The 16,094-nt window shown below is 38.0% G+C and overlaps 1 protein-coding gene across 1 annotated transcript in view; it reads right to left on the bottom strand.

Annotated features, from left to right (window-relative positions):
• LOC128230447 (protein HIRA-like) overlaps positions 1-16,094 on the bottom strand; it is a 257,743-nt gene that overhangs the window by 4,712 nt on the left and 236,937 nt on the right. Inside the window, 13 exon segments of the mRNA XM_052942716.1 lie at positions 2,380-2,540; positions 3,301-3,420; positions 3,855-3,957; positions 4,973-5,193; positions 5,876-6,033; positions 6,293-6,400; positions 8,815-8,944; positions 9,183-9,277; positions 9,476-9,710; positions 10,099-10,184; positions 10,354-10,608; positions 11,215-11,320; positions 11,552-11,622. Of these exon segments, the coding sequence (XP_052798676.1) occupies positions 2,380-2,540; positions 3,301-3,420; positions 3,855-3,957; positions 4,973-5,193; positions 5,876-6,033; positions 6,293-6,400; positions 8,815-8,944; positions 9,183-9,277; positions 9,476-9,710; positions 10,099-10,184; positions 10,354-10,608; positions 11,215-11,320; positions 11,552-11,622 (1,849 nt within the window).

Raw genomic sequence — 16,094 nt, 5'->3', positions numbered from 1 at the left:
AAAAGTCAATGTAACATGTTGGGGCATTGTGTTGCTTCTTTCACAAGTCAATGTAACATGTTGGGGCATTATGTTGCTCTTTCACAAGTCAATGGAACATGTGGGGATTGTGTTGCTTCTTTCACAAGTCAATGGAACATGTTGGGGGCATTGTGTTGCTTCTTTCACAAGTCAATGTAACATGTTGGGGGCATTGTGTTGCTTCTTTCACAATTCAAATTAACATATTGGGGGCATTGTGTGGCTTCTTTCACAACTTAATGTTAACATTGGTTGGGGCATTGTGTTGCTTCTTGCACAATTTAATGTAACATGTTGGGGATTGTGTTGCTTCTTTCACAAGTCAATGTGACATATTGGGGACTGTGTTGCTTCTTTCAAAAGTCAATGTAACATGTTGGGGCATTGTGTTGCTTCTTTCACAAGTCAATGTAACATGTTGGGGCATTATGTTGCTCTTTCACAAGTCAATGGAACATGTGGGGATTGTGTTGCTTCTTTCACAAGTCAATGGAACATGTTGGGGGCATTGTGTTGCTTCTTTCACAAGTCAATGTAACATGTTGGGGGCATTGTGTTGCTTCTTTCACAAGTCAAATTAACATATTGGGGGCATTGTGTGGCTTCTTTCACAACTTAATGTTAACATTGGTTGGGGCATTGTGTTGCTTCTTGCACAATTTAATGTAACATGTTGGGGATTGTGTTGCTTCTTTCACAAGTCAATGTGACATATTGGGGACTGTGTTGCTTCTTTCACAAGTCTATGTAACGTATTGGGGATTGTGTTGCTTTTTTCACAAGTCAATGTGACATATTGGGGACTGTGTTGCTTCTTTCACAAGTCTATGTAACGTATTGGGGATTGTGTTGCTTCTTTCACAAGTCAATGTAAAATGTAGGGGCATTGTGTGGCTTCTTTCACAAGTCAATGTAACATGTTGGGGGCATTGTGTGGCTTCTTTCACAAGTCAATGTAACATGCTGGGCCATTGTGTGGCTTCTTTCACAAGTCAATGTAACATGCTGGGTCATTGTGTGGCTTCTTTCACAAGTCAATGTAACATGCTGGGTCATTGTGTGGCTTCATTCACAATTTAATGTAACATGTTGGGGAATTGTGTGGCTTTTTTCACAAGTCAATGTGACATGTTGGGGAATTGTGTGGCTTTTTTCACAAGTCAATGTGACATGTTGGGGATTGTGTTGCTTCTTTCAAAAGTCAATGTAACATGTTGGGGCATTGTGTTGCTTCTTTCACAAGTCAATGTAACATGTTGGGGCATAGTGTTGCTCTTACACAAGTCAATGTAACATGTTGGGGCATTGTGTGGCTTTTTTCACAAGTCAATGTAACATGCTGGGTCATTGTGTGGCTTCTTTCACAAGTCAATGTAACATGCTGGGTCATTGTGTGGCTTCATTCACAATTTAATGTAACATGTTGGGGAATTGTGTGGCTTCTTTCACAAGTCAATGTGACATGCTGGGGAATTGTGTGGCTTTTTTCACAAGTCAATGTGACATGTTGGGGATTGTGTTGCTTCTTTCAAAAGTCAATGTAACATGTTGGGGCATTGTGTTGCTTCTTTCACAAGTAAATGTAACGTGTTGGGGCATTATGTTGCTCTTTCACAAGTCAATGGAACATGTGGGGATTGTGTTGCTTCTTTCACAAGTCAATGGAACATGTTGGGGGCATTGTGTTGCTTCTTTCACAAGTCAATGTAACATGTTGGGGGCATTGTGTTGCTTCTTTCACAAGTCAAATTAACATATTGGGGGCATTGTGTGGCTTCTTTCACAACTTAATGTTAACATTGGTTGGGGCATTGTGTTGCTTCTTGCACAATTTAATGTAACATGTTGGGGATTGTGTTGCTTCTTTCACAAGTCAATGTAACCTGTTGGGGCATTGTGTGGCTTCTTGCATAATTCAATGTAACATGCAGGGGCATTGTGTGGCTTCTTTCACAAGTCAATGATACATGTTGGGGCATTATGTTGCTTCTTTCACAAGTCAATGTAACATGTTTGGGCAATGTGTTGCTTCTTTCACAATTTAAAGAGCCCTTAAAATACTGAAGCACTTTGTGTCACAATATTGTGGTTATCTATGCACGAATGGACTGACTTCTGGGAAGGAAAGACTGCCATTGTGTATACCCATTTAAATTCTGTTTTGCTGACATATAATAAAGCATGATATTTAACTTAAGGGAAAAAGCTTAATGTTGATGTGAAACTCTTGATCTTTGTATTTCACATTTTGAATTTTATTCATCCAAATTTAAATTAGAAACAAACAAACTGTTAAATTTTAGATAGTTCAGATTTTTTTTTTCCATAAAATTGGAAGCAGAGTAAGAATGTATCTACCTTCCTGTACAAGATATCGCACATATGTGTGGAGCCAGAAGCGGTACTCTGCAGGCGACTGGAGGGCGAGGCAAGCTTGAAGCTGGGACTCGAGATGGCTCAACGTGCACAGCTGCCTGGTGTCCGCAGCAGACTGAACCAGTCGCTCTGTACCTCCATGTCTGATACGTAAACAGTGATTATAGGTTAAGTATATATGTGTAAATATATAAACTGCGTAAGGGGCAACATATCATACAGCAGTTTTAGCCTACTGCGTTAATACAATTCCTGTATAAGATGAAATCAGGTCAGGGTCATTTTCAATGTTAAACATTAAAGCCAATAAGAATGTGACCAATTGATGGTTTGATGTGTACGTCATTAAATGTAATCATAAACCTTGTTTATTTTTTTGTCTAATGAATCGGTTCTTGAAAATCAAATTGCATTATCATACTGATAAAAGGTGTGGTGTGGAGGGCAGTGAGTGTGCCTGCATGTTTGGAAGTGAGCCGTGGCTTTGTGTCGCAATGACTCACCTGTCTTATGTGGTGTTGAGGGCAGTGTGTGCGCCTGCATGGTTGGAAGTGAGGCATGGCTCTGAGTGGTAATGACTCACCTTTCCTGTGTGGTGTGTAGGGCAGTGAGAGTGCCTGCATGTTTGGAAGTGAGGCGTGGCTTCGTGTGGTAATGACTTACCTTTCCTGTGTGGTGTGGAGGGCAGTGAATGTGCCTGTATTTTTGGAAGTGAGGTGTGGCTTCGTGTGGTAATGACTCACCTTTCCTGTGTGGTGTGGAGGGCAGTGAGTGTGCCTGCATGTTTGGAAATGAGGTGAGGCTTCGTGTGGTAATGACTAACCTTTCCTGTGTAATGTGGAGGGCAGTGAGTGTGCCTGCATGTTTGGAAGTGAGGCGTGGCTTCGTGTGGTAATGACTAACCTTTCCTGTGTAATGTGGAGGGCAGTGAGTGTGCCAGCATGTTTGGAAGTGAGGCGTGGCTTCGTGTGGTAATGACTCGAGCTCTGGCTGACCCTGTCACTCCTGTCCTGAACCAACAACCTGCAAGGACATGGCAAGATTTTTGATGTGCAAAATTAAAAACTTGGCATAATCAACTTTTAAAAGGCTTCAAAATGTAATTCGGTGCCATAAAAAAAAACAGTGAATTAGTAATGCAATGCATTTGGGTTCATTACATAAAAGCAGCTTATTCTAGCTTGAAAGGACCAAGATAAAGGGACCATCTTTTTAATGAGTGTTCAAAAAAATATCATAAGATCTATAATTTCAATCCTATTTAAGGAATGTAACAAATCAAATGAAAAACTTTACCTAAACTTGCCTTAAAGCTTAGTTTCGAAAAAGATATAATATCTACTGAGACATATTTATTTAAGAAGTGTTTCATTGAATTTTACAGAAGATATACTTCAGTAATGCCATGTACATTTGTATACAGAGAGTAAACACCACTGTCAAGCAGTATAGATTACCATGAAGCGAGGTCTGGGGAGAATGTAAACGATCGGTGACTTGACAGGGTGACCACTGGCACACATTCTGTGCTCAAAACCGCCTTCTTCACACGTTCTTCACCTGGACAAAACAGGCAAGTGATAAAGTATACAACAAGCTTTTATACTTAATTATTTACTTCGAAAGAGTAAGTCTTCTAGAATTTAAAGAAAACTAGAAGCGCCGAAACCAGGTTTTTGTTATGGGCAATCAGAAATTATAGCCAATTAATTTGTTGTATGAGCAAGTTCAATCTGCAGCTTCATATAAGCTATATTCATATAATCGGTCAATGCTAACTAAAGTTATTGGGCAGAAACCATTTTTCTATTTTAAGTAACAGTGACCTTGACCATTTTTCTATTTTAAGTAATAGTGACCCTGACCTTAGCCCCTCCCCACTCAAAAGCAATCCCAAGCTAGCTCTTCACATAAGCAACTTACACACCAAGTTTCATCAATATCGGTCAATGCTAACTTAAGTTATTGGGCAGAAACCATTTTTCTATTTTAAGTAACAGTGACCTTGACCTTAGCCCCTCCCCCCTCAACAGCAATCCCAAGCTAGCTCTTCACATAAGCTACCTACATACCAACTTTCGTCAATATCTATCAATCCTAACTAAAGTTATTGGGCAGAAACCATTTTTCTATTTTTAGTAACAGGCGACCTTGACCTTAGCCCCACCCCCCTCAAAAGCCATCCCAAGCTAGCTCTTCACATAAGCAACTTACACACCAAGTTTCATCAATATCTGTCAATGCTAACTAAAGTTATTGGGCAGAAACCATTTTTCTATTTTAAGTAACAGTGACCTTGACCATTTTTCTATTTTAAGTAATAGTGACCTTGACCATAGCCCCTCCCCACTCAAAAGCAATCCCAAGCTAGCTCTTCACATAAGCAACTTACACACCAAGTTTCGTCAATATCTATCAATGATAACTTAAGTTATTGAACAAAAACCAATGTTTGACGATCGCCCGCCCGCCCGTCCGCCCAACGACAACCTCATTCTAATAACCCGGTTTTCGTTGAACACCTGGTTAAAAATACCAACACAAAGAAACACTAACAAATGTTGGAATGTTTTACGTTTAATTATTCCTGAGAGTTGTTCATTTTTGATGATGCACTGTTTCTTCTGCACATTCCACAGGTAGAGGGCGCCAGTGCAGGTGACGGCCAGCACATGGCAACCATGTACGTCCAGGATGGACACCTTGGATGGCAGCATGAGATTCGGCAGAGCCTTCTGGCCAATCTCATTGTACACTGACAGACAGCAGTTAGTACAGGAGACCGCCGTAATTGTCCTGCAAACAAATACAACAATTATTAAATTTAATCATTACACAAGTTTAATATAAATTAATACGTACAAACTAGAGCTAACACAAAAGTGATGACCACCCTTGCACACTGCCTTAATACACGATGTTAATGGTTAACTTGAGCAATTATTCTAGGACTACACTTGAAAATCAAACACAACATTTATGCAAAAACAAAAGTAAAGTTCTTGTTATTGACAAGATTGAAGTGGAAAATACATTTAATGTTGTCTTGATGTTAAGCTTCTTTTTGTTTAATTTATAACAGCATGACACATCCAAACAAGAAAATATAAATATGTTGTAGTCGGAAATCACAAAATTTATTCAAATAAGCGACTCAAAATTAAGATTTAGACTGATGTTACTGAAAACTGTTTGTAACCTTGCGACAAGTAAAATATGAGTTTATACCTGTCGCCATGTGAAGAAATATTTATTTTCATATTGCCTGGAGTCTATGAAGGGCCATAATTTGTATTCAGGTCAAAATGAAGTTATGTAACCCAATTGTGTGATGGCCCTTTACGGCTTTGTGAAGTATTAAATCAACTAAATGAAGGGTACCTAAGAAATCCCAACTTGCCCCAAAACCTTAACCGCCCTAAACCTTTAACTTAAGTTCCTTAGTCAATCAGGGGCCATAATTTGTATTAAGGATGACCTGGATCCTGCCACGGCAGTAGCTGGAGTGGAGAGGACCTGCTGCCATATGGGGTCGCCACCCCGTGCCACGCACAGACGACTCAACATCACGCCTCCAGAGGGTACATTGTTCTCCACGGTGACTGTCAATGCACCTTCTCCCGAGTCTGCCAACACCTTCAACACAGGGTTAAGAAGAGTCGTCATTAGTAAGCCTTCATAATGTAGTACTTGGGTTGATGCTTAAATATTCATTCTATTTATTACAATATCCTGCTATTAAGAAGCCATAAACTTATATATATATATATATAATGCTACATTTAATAAGCTGTTATATAGGTATGGGATGTCTTCAGATTAATATTGAGAAGACTGTTCATTATAACTGCATGTCTACTACTGTCTGACATCAGTGTGGGGAGTCTGGGAGTACCTGTACAGAAAGACGTTTCTCTGTTGCTGGCACTGGGATGAGGATTTCTGGGGCAGATGTCAGGTGCCTGGCCACTGGCCTTTCAACCGCAGCTTGGCCCGACTGAGCCTAGAGCAGAGAAACCATGTACAGAAACATGTCTAAGATTGAACACAACAAATGACTTATAGTTGATTTCCTGATAAAGCTGAAATTATACCATAATGAAAAGTACAAAATCTTTAATCAAGAATGCATAACTTATTTTTCAGGCAGACCATGAGTCATGGATGATATGATTGTATAAGCCATGAGGAATTGGGTGTTTCTTTTATATTTAACAAAAGTATTTCAAATATATCATATTTTTGTTTCACTACTGACATTGTTAATTGTTACTCTGCCTGGTAAATTATCAGGTTTGGTAACTTATTCAAGTACCGGTAGCATAGCGTAGTTTGTTAGATATGGAGTTATAATGATTGTTAACCTTACACAAATATCTCAGTGTTTCAAGTGAACCAATCAACTAATATATCAACTTTCAATATTGTAGTCCACAGTTAACACTGCAGTGGGCCATTATACACGTATGCAAAAAATGCACTGTTATGCAGATTATTATTCCTTAAACCCTCATAATATAATATCTGCCTTTGTACGGATTGATTGTAGTATAGGTCTATATATGTTGTGGGATATATACATTGTTTCAATGTAATGTGTAATGATTGCACCATTGTTTACCTTGCCTCACATAATGTGCATGTATTTGTATATGTTCCATAATCCATATTATATGGATTTTTTATATGTGCTGTTGCAGACGTTATAGATATTACCAATGTTATCAAAATTATGATATCATAGAGAGATATACAGTAAACATCGTTAAGTGGTTTGTGCAAATATTTGTGTTGTTTTATTGATTCTGTTCTCCAAATCTATTGCCTTTTACAGATCAAAAGGTAGCCTGGGGACAGTGGCTCCCAAATTAATAGGTCAGCGTGACCTAGACATATATGGTAAGCAGCATGTGGAACTGGTAGTGATACACACTTCACATCTGGCCAGTGACACAAGAAATAAGTGAACTAGTGCAAGCTGGGTTAGTAAAGAGTGATTAAGGCGCCCAACCCATACTAGAATAAATTTTTATGTAATCTTCAAGAGAGGGTTCCATGTATTAAGCGATACAACTTGGTGGCAATTACAGTAAATATATATTTATTTAAAAAAAAATTAATTCACTATTGCATTGATATAAGTGTTGTGAATAATATTTCATTGGTTGTATGTACCGGGATTGAGCATGTTGATTGATATCATTATTTGTATTTAAAGTTCAGTCCCATTGTAATATTTTTCAACTTTTCAATATCAACCATCACTGTATAGATTAGTTCAATATTAATAGGGCATCACTGTCTATAAACAAGCGACCCATGTTCTTACATATCAAGGTGAAGCATAGTAGTTTACACTAGGATTATCAGTTCACAGAGTAGTAATGAAGTGATCAATATGAGGTGTGGCCTTTGATTTTCATCATCTTTGATGACCAGTAATATATTAAGATTCCTGTTATTTCATTTCTGTTTTGTTTGACATTGATTATATTGCCTGTGTTGGTAAACAATTTTCAAGCAGGTGCATGCTGCTGTGCATGGAAAGAAACTGACCTCTGAGAAGCAGCCAGCCGCATGCAGATGCCCCGCCCCCACACCATGGGAGGCACCCGTGGGTTGCCATTGGAATCATCACATATTTGACCTCACATATTCAGTGTGATTTCAAGCGTATGTGCTTATGTATTATGCTATAAGTGTATGCTATTGATCGCATTGTGTTAAAATAAATATTTTGAAAGTATTGCTATATTGGTGTTGTTAGTGATTAGGGTTCATGTGAATTTGTGATTCAGTGCATTGATCAAGTGAATGAAATAAAGTAAATTCTGGGTTGAATATAGCGCCTACTAAGCTGTATCATGTTGACACTGATCAACTGTATAGACTTTAACTGCACCTGTAGTGGGAACAAGAAACTGTGATGGCTAATTGCACAAAGGGGACGAAATAGAACTTAGGAATGTGTGAAAGGAAGAGCAAGGAAACACATAAAGTGAAAAGAAGAAAAGAATGAAATGAGAGGCAAGAAAGCTCCAAATCTAAGGCTGTGAGATGAGAAAATAAAGTTGCCGCAGTTGTACAAGTTAAAGAAAAAGACAGGATTGAAAGTGTTAAAGAGAAAAAGTTAGAAAAGTATTTGGAGAAACTTGAACTAATTATTGAGGAAAGTGATGTTAAAAGTACTGGTGATGAAAAGGATGAAATTGAAAATAAGGTAGCAGTAAATTTCTTTATCATCATTCTCTTTCGAATTCACTGGTATGTTATTTTCAATTTAATCTGATTTATGCATGTTTTCATGTAGGAGCCTGTTCTTGCAATTCCTTGTGTTTAAACAGTTAAAGATTTGAAAGCTTGTCATTTACCTTTTTTGTACTATTTAACACTATATCATAGTTAATGGTTACATACAGGTAGACTGGGTGTGGTGAAGGGGGTGGTAGTTGCAGGTTGAGATCTGTCCTTGTCGGCAAGGCGCGGCCGTCCTCTCTTACGTGGCGGCTCATCCTTGTCATGCTTCCGCTTCAATGAAAGGCCCTTCCTACATAAATACATAATGACTCATGTGTTAACCTGTAACAATATATATATCTTTAAACTGTTAAAACTGATTTTAAGTGTTCATCTGTTACTGACAAGTCTAACCAGGAGGAAACATGTAATAATTGTGACAAATGCAGCCTAGACATCTATAACTGGGTAATCGAAAGTTTTCACAGTTACTGCTAATGACCATTTACATCCATGTTATGTTCTTGCTCTGTACATGTACTACATACTTCTCTGCCGAACTTGAGATCTTGTGTAGGTTGGAAGACTTTGGTGTGTCAGGTGCTTTGGATGCATCTTTTTGGTTGTCTAATGCAGACAAGGGCTGTAAAAACATTATAAATGAAAGTGATTCATGTCCTAACCTTCCTTCACCAATAAGAATGAGATGGGTAAACAATATACTTCCCAGCAACAGTTATGTACATCTATGTTATAACCAGGTAAAGCGCTATAAGGTACTCAGAAGCTGATATTTGCAATCTGTTATTTATGTGTTGAATTTATGGTGAATCAAAACTACCTGCACCACCGCATCAATGGACTTATCACCACCAGCAGTGACAGGTGAGATGGAGGAGTTGGACTTAGGTGTGCTCTCCAGAGTCCCGGGACGGACTGGGGAGGTTGCAGGGGGAGACATCAACCCGCTCAGTGTTACCACATTCTTGCGTTCTATCTGGATGCTGGTACCTCCCTTTGATGTCTTAAACTGGATCTTACTTCCGGTATTACCTGTAAAGGGTTCTGGTGCAGCTCTGTAAGACACAAACAATAATTAACACTACCAGTAGAACTATGCAGTGCTAGTGCGCCAAACTAAAAGGTCAATATCTTCAGTACTTTATCACAGTAAACCCAGTTAAACTTTAATTCAAATATGGTAATTTGGCCCAAAATATTCTAATTAACACTTTCTAAAAGGACATTACACCTTAAAGAATTCAACAAGAGTAACACAAAATGTTGAACAAAGGTGTAGTTTAACTCTAACCAGGTAAAATTTTATGGTACTATCTATCTGTAAAACATTTGGAATGCGTCTTTAAAGATTTTACGCTTATCAACAGGTACACATTGGTTTAATACAATTTTGATGTTTTGGCAATTAACATATTTGCTATCCATATCTCAACAAACACGCACCCAACCTCCGGCTCTGATGGTATAAAGATGGGTGTGATCCTGCGTCTCCCGTCGGGAGTCTTCGTCTCTATCTGCTTGTCTGTTGGCTGTGAAATACAAAGCCACTCAAATACCAGACATTAAATAAAGTAATGTTCGCAAAACCTACCGTATGTTTCCACTTTGGTACCAAAAGAATATTAAATTTTTGACTAAGAAGCTGGCCTCCTATAACATAATTTTTTTTATTATTTCTAAATGAGCAGTCATGTGTACCTTAAAGGGAGAACCGGTGATGTCCTTGCCCCTGTAGATAATGGACGACTTGGTCGGGGTGGAGTTGGATGTGTTGGAAAGTCGGCTACGCTCCTCAGGGGACGTGACCAGGCTTGTTGATGACAAGATGCTCATGTTCTGCTGCTGCTGCTGCTGTAGTCGGAGCAGGTCTGCAGACTCAATGATCTGGCTAGCCCCACCACTGCTGGACGTCTTATGTACAGCCTTCCCATAGATTTTCTCTAGCAGGTGAAGCTGTAACACAAAAACACCAGCTCATACAACAGGCCCTTGAACATTACACTCACACACACACAGACTCACGTACATATGCTCACACACACAGACTCACGTACATATGCTCACACACACAGACTCACGTACATATGCTCACACACACAGACTCACGTACATATGCTCACACACACAGACTCACGTACATATGCTCACACACACAGACTCACATACATATGCTCACACACACAGACTCACGTACATATGCTCACACACACAGACTCACGTACATATGCTCACACACACAGACTCACGTACATATGCTCACACACACAGACTCACGTACATATGCTCACACACACAGACTCCATACATACGCTCACAAAAACAGACTCATGTACATATGCTCACACATACAGACTCGCATACATTTTACTTTTTTACTATTGGTCCGCCACCTCAATTGAAAAAAAAAGAAATCGACTAATATATCAATATTTCTTTAAAATTTTATATTCTTTTGAGGTTAAAGGCATATCAATAGCAGTTGACCAATTGTTTAAATTGCTTAAATCTTTTGTAATTATGCATTACAACTCAACAAAAATAAACACTTAGACATTGTACCGTGTCAGCCTTGCTCATGGGAGTTCCAATCTCCTCTGGTTTGAATTGTATGTAGGCGACTGTCCCATCACACGAACAACACAGCAGCTCAGAACCACAGCTCGCCCTGATGCATGACAAATAAACATAAGCATGATGTACCTTTACTCTACATACGTGTACAGGTAATCTAAAGTGCAATAACTGCATTTATGGGCAATTACTTTAATACAAGCTGATATATGTCTATTGGTGCCATCTTTTGCTTTTGTTACAGGCATAGTTTAAGAAAAAGAACAAAAAAGCTGTGCCTTCTGCACAGTTTGCCAAGTATATAGCAGTGTACAAAGTAACCCACCAGGTGATATCGAGAATGGAGTTGGTGAAGAGCTCATGGGTCACCACGAGGGGACGCTTTAGGGCTGTCAACTGAAACAAAACAAATATACAACATGCTCAGCACATGGCTACACTCGCAAACATGGCTTCAGTATACCTGCAAAACCTGGTATACATTTCAAGCATGCTTGATATAATTTACAGATACAACAAGAGGGCTAAAATGGCCCTATATTGTTAACTAGTGAATCAATAGATTGGTTTTGTGAATCATTCCATTTAACAAAAATGAACAAGAGGGCCAAGATGATCAAATTTTATATGGAATCCGACAATAAACAAAAATTGAATGGACCCTATATCTCTCACCTGATTAGTCAAAGGGTACTTAGTTACTGATCGAACAACATATGTGACGCCACCGTTTTTAAACAGACGTATAAGAACATGAAAATTATGTTTTTGTATAAAAGCAATATTCCTGTGAAGTTTGGTTGAAATTGTCCCAGTGGTTAAGGAGTGGCAGTTGTTTGATTGAAAATGTTCATGATGAACGGATGATGGACAATAACCCTATCACAATAGCTCACGCTTAGCACTTTGAGCTCAGGTGTTGTTCCCTAATAAGACTATGTAAAACAAGTGAACAACAGGTCATGGTCAGTATTGACAACAGAGACACACAATATGAGCATGGTAGAGGACCACAAGTCAATGCTATGAACCAAATAAAAAAATAGGTGTGTTTTAGGTAACGCTGCCAAAAAAGATAGGGTAGGTAGGTCGGAATATTTTTTTTTTTTTTTTTTTGATATATTGATTTCAGTAACTGTTGACTCAGAAAGTAACAAAAATAAAAGTAATCAATTTTCAGGTTTATCAGTAGTTTTTAAACATGTTCCATGCTTCAAAGGAAACATTCTTTATTTGTCTGGTAAATACTTTGACAATGATGGTTGGATTTCAACTAAGTTATGGTACACCACTCTGCTATTATTTAAGACTTTCCAGGAACGGTTTTACTTTTCTTTATGCACCCTTTTGCTTTCAATCACCTCTGTAGAATGCTAACCTCCCTGTAACATAATTACATGAAGAGTGGGACAGCAAATTTACCATATAAGCCATCAGCCAAGGAAACCTCAATGCTGTCAAGAGGACCTGGGTGTTCAGGTTTGAAGAACAAGTAACATGCAGATTTTATTGCCAAAATTGCACACTTATTAAGTCTGACATCTATCAATCCGAAAGTCAGTATCTGACTCATTTGTATCTGACAAGAAAATATATTTCAAGAATTGAAATATACCTGCCACACAAGCACAAACTACCCGTAATTCACCTTAGAGTTCGGACAATCTAAAAATTCGGACATCCATTATTATTTCCAAAAATAATTTATTTTAGGTACCTATTTTTTCGGACACCCAAAGGACATTGATTGTAACTTTTACAGTTACTAAGTCTCACAGACAAATATTATTGATCTTTATCGTTACAATGCCTGGCTAGATTACCTAACCGTATACATCACTGTGATAAGTTAGTTAGTTACTACCCATCCTAAACGATTTATTGCCTGTTGAAAAGGATGTGTGATATATTTAATGGAGGATTAAAGAAACAACAAGGAAAATCAAGAGATTAAGAAAACACAGACATGACATGTTTGTAAAACGATCCGCCAATAAACTTTGAAACTTGTACCACACTTTTAATATAGACTTTATGAAGCAATAATTGTACAGTAATACTCATTGTAACATTAATAATTTAATAACATTAACATTAGTAATTTTAACTGAAAATGAAAAAATAGTGTCTGAAAATAGGGAAGTTGCAAATATTTTTAATGACTATTTTGTAAATGTAGCAGATAGTATAGGGAAGGATTATATTTTTGATAAGAATAACCATCCAAGTTTAAATAAAATAAAACAAGAAAACATAGATAGTAATTTTAGCTTTAAGAGTACTGACTCAGGGACTGTTTCTAAAATTATTGACAAGTTTAATGTGAAAAAAGCCACAGGAGCAGACAAAATATCAGTAAAATTATTAAAATTAGGTAAGCAGTCACTTGTTGAACCAATAACAGACCTGGTCAATCTTTCAATATCAACACAAGTATTCCCAGATAAACTTAAGCAAGCCCAGGTTACTCCTCTACATAAGAAAAACGACACAATGACAAAATCAAATTATAGACCAGTCAGTATCTTACCAATTCCATCTAAAATATTTGAAAAAGTTATGTCCTTACAGCTTTCTGACTATTTTGACAGTATCTTTGATAACTTTTTATGTGCATTTAGGAAAGGCCATGGTTGGCAAACTACACTTTTAAAACTAGAGATTGCTTTTTTGAAAAAGCGCATGTCTCCCCCATTGTGTGGTCGTAGGTGAGAAATAATCAATGATGGACATGAAATTTGTACTTCCTCCCTACCAAGTTTGGTGAACCTAGGTCAAACCATTCTCAAGATATTGAGCGGAAATGTTTTTTACATTGGGGGTCGCCGCGACCTTGACCTTTGACCTAGTGACCCCAAAAACAATAGGGATCTTCTACACCTCATGACCAACCTCCCTACCAAGTTTGGTGAACCTAGGTCAAACCGTTCTCAAGATTTTGAGCAGAAATGTTTTTTATATTGGGGGTCGCCGCGACCTTGACCTTTGACCTAGTGACCCCAAAAACAATAGGGATCCTCTACACCTCACGACGAACCTCCCTACCAAGTTTGGTGAACCTAGGTCAAACCGTTCTCAAGATTTTGAGCAGAAATGTTTTTTTATATTGGGGGTCGCCGCGACCTTGACCTTTGACCTAGTGACCCCAAAAACAATAGGGATCCTCTACACCTCACGACCAACCTCCCTACCAAGTTTGGTGATCCTAGGTCATGTGGTTTTCCAGTTATCGATCGGAAACGAACAAAGCATTCTCCTGATATTGCACGGAAATATTTTTTTACATTAGAGGTCACAGCGACGTTGCCCTTTGACCTTGTGACCCCCCAAAATATAGGAGTTTTCTAAACCTCATGATCAACCTCCCTACCAAGTTTGGTGAACCTAGGTCAAACCATTCTCAAGATATTGAGCAGAAATGTTTTTTACATTGGGGGTTGCCGCGACCTTGGACCTTGTGACCCCAAAAACAATAGGGATCTTCTACACCTCATGACCAACCTCCCTACCAAGTTTGGTGAACCTAGGTCAAACCGTTCTCAAGATTTTGAGCAGAAATGTTTTTTATATTGGGGGTCGCCGCGACCTTGACCTTTGACCTAGTGACCCCAAAAACAATAGGGATCCTCTACACCTCACGACCAACCTCCCTACCAAGTTTGGTGATCCTAGGTCATGCGGTTTTCCAGTTATCGATCGGAAACGAAGTGTGACGTACGGACGGACTGACGGACTACCGGACTGACGGACAGGGCAAAAACAATATGTCTCCCCCAGAGAGGGGGAGACATAATTACTAGAAGATTGGAAAAAAGCCTTAGACCAAAATTTATACTTAGCAGCTATCCTAATGGATTTATCAAAAGCATTTGACTGCCTACCTCATAACATTTTATTAAGTAAACTATCTGCATATGGCTTATCCGAATCAGCAACAACTCTTCTTCAATCATATCTCACTGGACGCAAACAGCAAATCAAAATTGGTAATGTCGTCAGCTCATGGAAAAATATAAAGAAAGGTGTGCCTCAAGGCTCCATACTAGGTCCCTTACTTTTTAATGTATTTATTAACGATATTTTCTATTTCATACAGAAAGAAACACTTTATAATTACGCAGATGACAACACACTATCTTTTAGTTCACCTGATTTTAATGAAGTTAAAAACGTTTTAGAACAAGAAAGTCAAATTCTCATTGAATGGTTAATTTTAATTGTATGCAAGCTAATCCAGATAAATTTCAGGCTATAGCTGTTGGAAAAAAGAACTTTTGAAAAAAAAACAACTTTTAATATAGGTCCAGCTGATATTACCTGCGATGAAGTTGTTAAGCTGCTCGGTGTAGACATAGATTATCAGTTAAATTTTAATATTCATATAAGTAATATTTGTAAAAAGGCAGCAAGACAACTTAATGTTTTGAAAAGAATTGGGTCTAATTTAAGTAAATTAAAAAGCTTACTATATTCCATACATTTATAATTTCAAATTTTAACTTCTGTCCAATGTCATGGCATTTTTGTTCTGAAGATAATACTAAAAAAAATGGAAAAAAATCAGGAAAGAGCTCTAAGATTTGTCTACAATGACTATGAATCATCGTACAATAACCTACTAGCTAAAGTTAACTTACCAAGCTTACATATAAGAAGAATGAAAACCATGGCAATAGAAACTTTCAGAATACTTTATTTAAATAACTTAGCACCTCCTGTCTTATCAGAATTAGTACATAAAAGAAAATCTAAATATAATTTCAGATACACAAATATTTTGGAAATTCCTAGAGTGAAAACAACTAAATTTAGTAAGAATTCCTTCAGATATGCTGACCCTGTGCTGTGGAACTCACTACCAGAAAACT

This window comes from Mya arenaria, chromosome 4, assembly GCF_026914265.1.
Source record: "Mya arenaria isolate MELC-2E11 chromosome 4, ASM2691426v1".
NCBI lineage: Eukaryota > Metazoa > Mollusca > Bivalvia > Myida > Myidae > Mya > Mya arenaria.
The sequence above is the reverse complement of the archived record's forward strand: the minus strand, read 5'-3'. Positions and strand labels throughout refer to the sequence as shown.